The sequence below is a fragment of the Amborella trichopoda genome, chromosome 1 (assembly GCF_054954075.1).
Source record: "Amborella trichopoda isolate Santa Cruz 75 chromosome 1, AtrichopodaSantaCruz75HAP2 v2.0, whole genome shotgun sequence".
Taxonomy (NCBI): domain Eukaryota; kingdom Viridiplantae; phylum Streptophyta; class Magnoliopsida; order Amborellales; family Amborellaceae; genus Amborella; species Amborella trichopoda.
The window spans coordinates 52,375,126-52,386,378 of record NC_142336.1 but is presented as its reverse complement, the minus strand read 5'-3'; the positions used below and the strand labels follow the sequence as shown (position 1 = coordinate 52,386,378).

The window sequence follows — 11,253 nt, the reverse complement described above, 5'->3', positions numbered from 1 at the left end:
AAAAAAAAATTCCTCTATATTTATACATTGATATGATGAATTAGATATTTTTTCAACATCAAAAGGATTATTTCAAAGGATAGTAAGGGTGCACCTTCCAAATTGTCAACCTTAGCGGCTAATAGTGAGGGGAGGGGAGGGGAGGGGAGTGGGGGAAATGGAGAACCCACATTGCTACTGCAAGGGAAGGGAAGAGAGAAAGAGACGTAGAGAAAGTGGTGTGTGCTGTAGACATAGACAAAGAGGTAGACATAGACAAAGAGAGAGAGGGTTTTGTCAGGGGTAGCTTTGTAAACTTGCAGTGAACAAAGTGGGATGTTCTTTTAAATTGGGTGAGAGGAGACAAAAAAGGATCGTCCAATATGGACGTTTCTCTACCCCATGTTCCCCAGCTTTTTTCTATGTATATATATGGTCAGGGATTTCTTGCAAACAATCTTCACAAATTATACAGAGGTCATTTGTTTTACTACAATTTTTAGATATGTACTATTTTTAACAATCACCAATAAATAAATATTTAAAGCATTCACTAATAAATGATTTTTTAACCCATTTAATATGGGTTGTTTATTTAGTGAGATATTTAATTCTAGGTCTTAAAATGATTTTTTTTTCTTTTCCAAATTTTATAGATGGCTTTGTTATATTATTAAAACAAAGACTAAAAAAAAAATACTTTGATTTTCTAAAGGCCTAGATTTTATAATTTGCCAAATAGACATTTATAATTCATCGATGAAGGGGGCATATTTTGAATATTTCTAATATGTAAATTGAATTTCTTAAATTGGGATTGATTGTTAAGACCCAATAATTGCTCATGCAAAGTTTAGATGATACAAATGCCTCAAATATAATTTTTTAGAAGTTGGGTTTCATTATATTATAACATGAGATCATTATACATATACACCACTTTGAGCCCTATTCAGGTCCATATTTTAAATAGAGCTAGTGGTAAGAGCGGTGCGGTTAGGGAGATGTGATGCACGCCTACTTAGACGATAAAAGGGAGATTTGTGAGGTTTTTCGCCTCGCCCTAGAAATAAGGGTACTTTAGTCATTTTGTACCATGGTATGACTATATATCACGGACTTGCTCTACATCCTCAAAAACATTTATTTGGAGACCGCATATACTTCTATACGAGCCTGATGAGCAAAGAGCAAATATTCTGTAAGTTCACATCAAAACTCTCTCTCTCTCTCTCTCTCATATATTTAAAGGTCTGATAATGTGGATATTAGCACATAATCATTGTGGGTTTTTATGAGATTGCATGGATCTTAAATTTGGATGCTTGTTTTAGCTCCCAAAACAAATATTTAGCTCGTTTTTTTTCTCTATGTTTTCTCTTGGGCGAATTCTTCCATTGAAACACCAGTCTTTTTGTGGAATAGGAATACAGTGTCTTAATAGCTCTAATATATTTTAGATCATGCTGAATGGAATTGATGGGGAGGGTTAATTCAATCCTGTGGTTTTCCAGGGGCTATTCAATTGTTCTTAACCATCTCTAGAGAGAGAGATTGACAAAAGTTTTGGATTTCTTCAGCTATGTTGGGGAGATTTAGAGAGCTTTATCAATAGTAGTTCATCGCCAAATGCTGTTGCAGTGGGTACACAGTGTTGTGTATTCTTAGTCAACGCTCACAAAAAAAATTGAACAAATCTTGCCTTTCACATAATAAATAAACACATAAATAAATAAACCCATAGATTGATGAGTTTACTGGTTCAAGAGACCTACCTCTTCTGGTTTTTCCCCTTCCTCTGTGTTCTTAGATCTCTGTTACCTGTTTTTGTTCCCTTTTTTACTATTTCTTTTGCTATTCTCTCTCTCTTCTTCATCCGGGTTTCTCTCCTCTCCCACATGGCCGATCACATTTATGTATGGATGAAGTTTTTATAAAGCCTAGGCTTTATAAAAACAAAATAAAGCCTCACTTTGGAAGGCATGGGAAATCTGCTCTAAAATCAATTTCCAACACCATCAATAAATTTGGAAACTTAAAAAATGGTACAAATCTTGAACAATTATTTCCAGTCCAAATTGGACCGTCTAGATGATTTGGTGCAATATACATTATATATAGAATTTGAAATTTTAATTTTTTTCATAACCATAATGTTCACATTTAAAAGTTTTCTTGGAAGTTTCAACGAGTTATGAGGTGAGATTTTACTTGTTTTGATAGGGCTGCAGCCCTATCAAACCATTTCCCTTTTCGTCCTATGTTCAGTTTGGTCAGAAGGTAGATATGAAGCATCTTTCCATTCTATCATTTTTTTTAGCAGAAAAGAGGCATCTTTAGCTAATTAGCTATCTAACAAACATGGAAGACCCTTTCAAAAATCTCACTGCAATTTTTCTTCAATAATAATTGATGACAGAGGTCCACATATTTTTCACTCAATTTCGTTCTTTATTTTCCATTATTCTCCTCCAAGACGGTTCAAATATAAGATCCATTCTTGTACCCATCATCCCAACACCTAATTTTCTGCCTCGGATATTTTTCTCCACAAAAATATGTTTTTTTTTTCCTGACCGGGTAGTCCTTGTCTCAAATGAAATATTAATTGGAGGGAATCATGTTGGTGGTCAGTCCATCAGGAGATAACTGCCCATAATGAATCTAAGTCATTTTAATTGATTGCTGGTGTTTTAAGTTAACTATCAAAAGAAGAAGAAAAAATTAATTGCTGATGTTTATGTAGACTTTTTTATTTTCAGTATTTCTATATTTCACTGTTATAAAAATTGGAAAAGTACATGAAAAGATCATTTATTTTTAACACAACACAAATCACTTTTGTCATTTAGATTTTAAATTAGGTAATTGTAATCATATTATTGACCAAATTAAAAGTTCAAAGAAAAAAATTCTAACTTCATAACACCCAAGCCATTTAATTTCATATCTAATGGCTCGGAGTAATTGTGAGCTCTATGTAAAAAAGATAAATGGTCTCTTAATATGCAATCCCATATAATTTTGAAGGCATGATTTATACACTTAAAAAAGCAATGTGTAAGAAAGACGTACCCAAGTAACCCCGGCCATGTCTTTGGAGAAGATGAGGGTATTTTGTTCATTTTTATAGTATTTTTAAATTAATTTGGTGCATCTAATTGAGGCATGCATCTCAAAAATTTCATATCCATCAAATTTATAAAGATTTTAGAAACCAAATAGTGTCCCACCATCATAGTGGCACACATTCAATTTTAGCTGCAAATCGTGATAGGAATCAATTGAAGCCGAACCAACTTCTCAAAAAGCATACATTTTTCATTTTTTAGGTTTGTCTAATTTTTTTTATGTCGCCTGAAATCCCCACCCCATAAATCCTTATTTTTTCTTTATATTTTAGTTTATTTATTTTTATTATTTTTAGATCACCGATTTATACAAATCCAGACCTAATCGGGATGTCGGCCCAGCGATCTAATATGGATTTATGAATAAACAATCTTCCCCACCAATTCGGGCCTTAAAAAATCTTGACTCACACTATTCCATAAGCCTACCGGCTAACAAAATCTTTCCTTAATCATAATATTTTACATTGAAGATGAGTTTACACAACCTTAGGCAATTTATTTTTCGTTTTCAATCTTGATAACTGAAGAAGTTATGATGAAAATTTTGTAAATATAATTCTTTTGAGTATTAAAATTGTTCTTTTTGTATTTTTTGAGAGGTTAAAGTCCGATTCAAACATCTTCTCCAGGGCTATGGAGAGCGACACATTACCAAAAATGTTTCAGGAAAAGGACCTCAAAACTGTTAAAAAATACAAATAACATTTTCAAAATTGGGACTTAGGCATGACTGTTGAGGCCCTATTTCCATGTGCTGTACTCCTGATATTCTTTTTTCTGAAAAGCGTACTGGGCAAACGTTCTTCATTTAATATAAAGGAAAGCTTTTATATAGGCCACCTCTCTTCGGAGTGTCGTGATTTGAATGGGCAGTTGAAATGGCCCCAATCATAATGTCACCTAAATATTATTTTATATTTAATTTTTAAAATATATTATTCACATCAAATTTGGGTGTGTCCAATCCTCTCTTAAGCTCGCACCTGCCAAAAATATAAAAAAAAATTGATGAATAAAATTGACCAAAATACCCTTAAAAATTTTAAGGGTAGTTTGGTCAATTTAATTTTTAAAAATATTTCTTCAAGTGCATCTCATTGAGATGATGACACTCACCAAATTTCATGTTTATATGATTTGTAAAAACAACGTCAAAATAGATGTGTCTAAGACGTTAGATCTAGATCAAGCAGAGGTTTCTTTGTGGCTTTATGGCTGAAGATTCCCAACCATCCATTCATATTGGATGGCTGGGAAAAAGTAGTGTATATAAATTCCCTACACCTAATGATGTATAGAAAGTTTTCCCTTTATAAAGCACGTCTGACAAGATTCTTATTTTTTGGGGTGTGGTTTTTATAAGGTGCACTTTAAATAATTAAATTAAGCGTCCCTTGGAATCATGCCCTAAAATACAATTCCAGTGCTAGAAACCCCTATGATAGTTTGAAAATCTATTTTTGCCATTACCTATGAAATTTAAAGCTCTAAAAAAGATATAGATGAAGTAGATCAGTAAAGACATGAAAATCTTGAAAATAAACAATCCACATAAAGCATTACAAGATGCATCTTTTCTTGACTTGAATCCTTCTATTTTTCCTATCCACATCTGTAGTTGTAGGTTTTTAAAGTTGCCTACTTGTACAACATAACTTTTGGTTTGATAAGCATGGTTTGAACTGAATTTTGATGAGCAAGGTTTGATTCTAGAGATGACCATTAATGGTATTAATAGTAGCACATATAGGAGGAGCCTATTGCTCCTTTCTATAGGCCTTTTATTTTTTTTTCCACTTGCAATTAGTAACAACTAACAAAGTGGAAACTTTTAGGAGGAGGGCTAATGCATTTATCAGTTATTTGCTCTGCTTTTTTCCGTATTGGGTAACGTCAGTGTAATAAATTGGGAAAAATGTTAGATGCCTTCATTACTTGCATAGATCATGGATGTGTTCCAATACCCTAAGAATATCAATTTCATTGCTTGGTCATGTCAAGTGTTTTTAAACCTGGATTTTGAGGCCAGATTAGTGTCCTGTTGGACCAATCTAGATCGCCTATCTGGCCGGGCGTTAATGGGAATCAGCTCAGAAATATTTTGAATAATCTTTTTAAATATATAAAAATAAAATAAAAAGATGAAAAACAGTAAAAGAAAAAAATAACATATGAGGGAATCGAGTGATTAAATCGATCTAGATTGCTGGATTCTCTGACAAAACTGGGCAAGTGTGTCAAAATTAGACCCATTCTCAGTTTTGACATGGAACAAGTCCGTCTTGATTGGTTCCCGATCTGGATTGGTCTCATTGGTTCCACCGATTTAGTGCCAAAGAGCTAGGAATCCCATAAAATAATATTTCCAATTTTCAGTGGCTTGTGCTTTATATAGTTATTGAGAAATCTCTCTTTATTTTATTTCTTTTTAGAATGGAGTAATTAAAAAAAAGAGATAGTTGTGGAAAGAAGAAACAATGGGGATAGTGAGAACAGTGGAGAGACGAAAAGCAGAGCTTGAAGAGTTCCAACGTATGTTACGGACCTTTCATAGAAAGCCAGAGGAGGTGAGGATTGCAAGCTCTACAGAAGATAAAGTGGTGTGTATAACAAGTGGGATCTCTTTCTTGGGCCTTTGGATTGCCAATGAGCTGCTCGTTAAAGGCTATTCCGTGCGCCTTGCAGTTGAAAATGAAGGTGAATTTTTTTTTTTTTCTTTCATTTCTTTTTATGCAGTGAGAGAAGAAAGAAAAGATAGATAATAATGTTGAATCAGAGTTAGTTACATATCCTCACTGTAACCATCCTACCAAAAATGGGGCACCCTTTCTTTGTGTGGCACCAACAAATACAATTATTATCAGTGTTCTAAACCCAGGTGAGTTCACTCCGACTTGCCTGAGTTATTCTGACCTGGCAAGCTGCGGAGTCTGAGTGGGAACCGGCTAAATTTGGCCGGTTCCTACTTTTTAGTATCATAATTTCTACAGATTCGGCTGAGTCCCTAACAGACTTGGTCGAGTTTGTGAGGATGAATTGGACTAAGGACCCTGCTGAGTCCTAAGTCTGGGCCTTGTTTTTGAACATTGAAATCGATATATAGGTTGTATACCAAGAAAAAGAATAAGTTACATATTAATTAAGGTCAAACCATACATCTAAATCATAATAAACTATTAGAAAAATGAGAAGTTCTTTCAGAGATGCAACTGAGACCTTAGTTAGGAAAATGAGTTATGGTATGTTAAAATTTGAATAAGGTCTTTATTCTGGATTCCTAATAAAGAATGAAAAGGAGGTAGAGACATTGAATACAAAGAGTACTTTTAAGTCAAAATGGTAAGAACCAGCTGATGATATTTTGATGTGCTGCACCAAAATAACTTGTGTTTTGCATTTCACTGTCGCATTGCAGAGGACTTGCTAAAGTTGAGAGAAATGGAAGTGTTCACAGGCACAAGGAGCGATGTGGTAGCCGTTATGGCAAATGTAATGGAGATAGATAGCTTATGTGAAGCCTTCAATGGGTGTCGAGGCGTCTTCCACACCTCAGCCTTTGTTGATCCTGGGGGCATTTCGGGGTATTCGGTGAGTCAGTTTTTTTTTTGGTGGCTAAATCACAAGTAAGATATTCCAAATGCAAAAGCTCTTCAAATTTCAAATTTTCCATTATTCACATTCATTATGTGATACAATGCCCCTCTTCTTTCTTGGTTACAAATTGGAAAATTCGACCTACTGATTCATCAAGGAAATACCAATTCCTTATGCATGCAAGGAAATAGAAATGTTGGGTTATGACTGCTCAACTTTATTTCGTCTAAGTTCCACTTAGTGCTCATATTATTTCTTTTGCAGCTAACCATGAAGTTATGAACCCTTCATTAATCCAAACTTTTGGATCAGAGGTTTAGTCTATAATGGAACTCTTCAGTCTCAACCCTCTGAAATCTGGGCTCAGGGAATTTGATTAGGCAAAAAGACAAGAAATTTTTTGAAGAACGCCATAAAATTGGGTTTTGCATTTGAAATCAATCAATATCATGGCATTTAAAGAATTTTACTTTATGAAAAACTTGACCACCTTCTTCATACATTATTATGTTGGTGATTCCAGAAACATATGGTGAATTTAGAAGCAAAAGCTGCGGAAAATGTGATCGAGGCATGTGCGAGGACCCCATCAGTAAGAAAGTGCGTTTTTACATCTTCTCTCTTGGCTTGTGTTTGGAGAGAAGTATCTGGTCCGTCTGGTTCAGTTTTGGATGAGAAATGTTGGAGTGAAGAAAGAGTTTGCCAGGAAAAGAAGGTAACAGTATAAAAAGACAAATGAAATGAAGAAGTCATATTTAAATTCTAATGCGCATTTTTTCTACGTTATTCTTGTAATGAAACAACTGAAACTAGAAAATAACATTGCAAGATGAAGAAGGTGGGAGAAAGGGCCAAATTTTGAAATTATTAAAGAAGAAAAAATAAAACCTTCAATAATTGTTTTTTTAAAATTTATATATTTGGTGACAATCCAAGAAAAAAAGGTTCTAGTGATTCATGTTGTCGATTTAGGTCTGGTTAGGTCCTGATAAGATCACTTAAAATGGCAGCTGTGGTTTGCACTGGGAAAGACAATGGGAGAGAAAGCTGGATGGAGAAAAGCCCGAGAAAGAGAGGTGAACATGGTGTCCATTTGCCCAGGCCTCATAACTGGCCCTTCATTTCATCTTAGAAACTCTACATGGTCCATGGCGTACCTTAAAGGTATCAATATATACTCCGAAGTTCTAAATTTTGCCAGACTGCACAACCATTTAGGGTGAAGTGTCTTGACATTTAGCAAAAAAGAACTGGAATTTAATCTGTATTTTCTTCTTTTCGTTAATTTTTGGCTTAAACTATTTTCACTGTTATCTAGGATAAATAATGGAAAATCATCACAAATAATGGATTGACATGCAATTGGATAAAGAAATCACATGAATATGGGAAATGGCAAGCTATTTCATCTGTCTGTTTCATGGTTAAATGTTAACCATGACTTCAATGCCTCTTTAACAAATTAGGTAAATACCTAAATTTACAAATAACTGCATAAAGGAAGTGGTTTTAGTCCAAAACCGTTTTCTGTTTTCTGTTTTCTTCTGAAGCTTGAGTCACTTCATCATTCTTGGCTGCATATTAATAGATTTTTTGAGGTGCAAGAATTTTCATGTTTATTTATGTAGGTGCAAGGGAGATGTATGAGAAGGGAGTGCTTGCTAGTGTGGATGTGAGCATGGCAGCAGAGGCACATGTATATTTGTATGAGAACATGGAGTACGGAGCGTGTGGACGCTACATTTGCTTTGATCGTGTGATCATTAGAGCCGAAGAAGCCATTGATTTGCAAGAGAAGATGGCGGTCACAATCCTTAGAGAAGGAGAGGGTGACTCCTTGGCTTTGCCAGTCCTGAGCAATTCCAAGCTCTCTAGATTGATGTCTTCTTCTTTCCAGAGATGCTCTCAATTCTCAGAGAGCCTTTGAAATTTGAGAAGGAAGAAAGCATTTTACTTTGAGGGGTTACATGTTTGATTTTCCATTGCCGCTTTGGAGAAGGAAAAATGAGAAAATAGGTAGAGTTAAAGGGAAGCCTAACATTGGTGATCCTGTGAATCTTGGACACAAGATTTTGGTGTAAATATTGGTAGCTTTATATGGCAAAAGTCTGATAGTATTTCTGTGCCTTTTTTCTTTTTTGAATGGTGATCACAGAGAGCTCTATTTACACCCAACCAAGCTCTGAGTATGTTTTTCCTGCCTTCTTAATTATGAAACACTTTTTTGAGTAAAACCTACCAATCATCTTTTAATTACATTACCATTAAACTCAAATCTCTTATCTCCAATAGAACCGTAAAATCTCTTTTCCCGATGAAAATTGAGCGCAACAACGTTGGCTTACAAAGTGTATCAATGTTCTAACTTGGGCATTGTTTCAAAAATTGTTGAGCCGACTCCTAGCTGCTCGAGCCTGCTTGGAACCGGTGGAGGTACCTGTTTAAGTTTGAGGCCTTATGTTCTATTGTCTTTCAATGGTTCCCACCAGCCATTTTTTTCTCTTTTGCTTTTTCTTTTCCAATAAAAAAGACCTTGGGGAACATGCTAGCTAGCTAGGGTGGTGTGAGTCAGCTCGAAATGGTGGGTGACAAGTTTGACCCACATATGTATAATTTTTTAAAAAACTGATATTAAGTCTTCAATTTCTTGGATCTTTCGAAGCTCGAGCCTTGGGCATTTCAGGGTAATCCAGTATAAACTTGTCTTAGTTTAACACAATATATCATTAGCAATGTTTCCACCTCTTTGATTTGATCAAATTTCGTAGGTCATCCTTTGGGTCTCTTCGGACCGGACCGATTTTTTGATTTCCTATCCTAACACCCATTTAAGATTTTTTGAGACAGTCGGTCCCCCACTACTCACACATGGATACTATGCACCATAATCTCTTAAATGTACGATGAAGTCTTGACACCATGTTCTAAAAAACGAAAGTTTATATAAGGTGTCAACTTTATACTTTAGAATTAAGGTGCATCTAAAAATTACATCAGAAAAAGCTATGGCTAAAAAATTCTTTATAAGATAATCTCGACAGTGAGATCTTGATATGAAAAAGAGATTTTACATTTTCAAAATAGTCCATCTTGTAAGAATATCATAGACACCTCCATAATACTAAATAAACCAAACGCAAATAAAAACAAGTTGAAGACATCACAACAGCGTCCGAAGATACCATACCAAACCCTTTTTCATATTCCATTTCATATTGTATACTTTCCTTTTGTCAGTTAAGCTTTTTCTATTCTTGAAACTTTTATTTCTTAATAAATATTAGGTATGAAATTATAAGATCAATAATTGAACCCTTTACCTGTATATTTCAATTTAATTTCACAATACCCATAAAATAATGCATGATCTTCAGTTGAATAGTTTCAAAAGGGCAAATTATTAAATACTTTCTCTTATGTATACTTTGTTAAATCTCCCTGAATGTTGGGATGGTATAGCATCCGCATGCATGCTTGGATGGTTGGAGGGTGCACAAGCACCTTTTAATGGCTTGATGTATTTTTATTTTGTATTTTTTTGCAACAACTAAAAAAAAATTTATTTTGTATGTTTTTAACTATTATTTAAATAATTTCTTTATACGATTTGAGGTATTGATGTATTTTTATATGGTGCAGCATAAAATAATGAAAAATATTTTTGCACACAAGAATAATACCCTAAATTAATTTAGAGATATTCTAGTCAAATTTTTTGCTCCAAATAAGATTTTATTATTTTATTTAGTATTATACGAAAATACATCTATGCCTTAACTATAGGATAAAAATCATCTTCAAATAAAAAATCAAGATAAAAAATTAGTTTGTGGCCATCAGATGAGGCCTTTGTTTAATCTGAACCGTTGTCGTCCACATGTCATGGACCGGAGACTCTCCCATTGACCCATACAAAAGTGCCCTCCACATTTGTATGAGGGCACTTTTGTCATTTCTAAAACAGCGTCTCTATAAACTTTCACTAGCCCTCGAAGGCTTGCCCTCTCGTTCAGGTTCAGGGATTGCTCCCCTCCTCCCTGTCTCTCTATTTGCGTTTTAGGGTTTTCTGTCTCTCTCTCTCGATTAGGGTTTTAGGGTTTTCTGTCTCTCTCTCTCGATTAGGGTTTCAGGGTTTTCTGTCTCCCCTCTCTCGATTAGGGTTTTTGGGGTTTTCTGTTGGGGACGTCTCTCTCTATATTAGGGCTTTGGGGTTTCTGTTGGGAACCTCCCTCTCTCTCTTTTTGATTAGTGGGGTTTTGCCGTTATTTTCTTTCCTCTTATTACCTCTCCTGCATTTTCCTCTCTTTTCCCTTTTCATTTGTTTATGTTCTTAATGGAATGGAGGCTTTCTGTTCTCTATGTTTAGTTTTTAGAATTTTATTTTTCCTCTATTCGTTCTTGTGTCCTCTTTTCTTTTATTGTTGATTTCATTGAGTTCAACTTTGACCGGCCATGATGATTAATGCATATTCTGACACCTCTTGTATGAGAGTTGCTTCTCTATTTTGGAAGCTCTTCTTTGAGCACATAGGCAACTCACTGAGCC

At 34.7% G+C, this 11,253-nt stretch overlaps 1 protein-coding gene and 1 non-coding gene across 3 annotated transcripts; both read left to right on the top strand.

Moving 5' to 3' along the window:
- The first annotated feature begins 1,114 nt into the window (after positions 1-1,114).
- LOC18434877 (NAD(P)-binding Rossmann-fold superfamily protein) lies at positions 1,115-8,834 on the top strand. 2 transcript variants are annotated; one of them, XM_088872782.1, is made up of 7 exons: positions 1,115-1,180; positions 1,494-1,623; positions 5,546-5,810; positions 6,529-6,701; positions 7,231-7,422; positions 7,718-7,871; positions 8,336-8,834. In XM_088872782.1, exons 3-7 carry the CDS (start codon positions 5,591-5,593, stop codon positions 8,632-8,634), a joined length of 1,038 nt encoding a protein of 345 aa, XP_088728908.1. In that variant the 5' UTR covers positions 1,115-1,180; positions 1,494-1,623; positions 5,546-5,590; the 3' UTR covers positions 8,635-8,834. The 2 variants fall into 2 exon arrangements, with proteins under 2 accessions (XP_088728908.1, XP_006845002.1); XM_006844939.4 differs by lacking the exon at positions 1,494-1,623.
- A 2,321-nt stretch (positions 8,835-11,155) lies between these two features.
- LOC148783922 (small nucleolar RNA snoR1) lies at positions 11,156-11,253 on the top strand. Its single transcript, XR_016047567.1, has one exon. It is a non-coding gene; the product is annotated as a small nucleolar RNA snoR1 (small nucleolar RNA).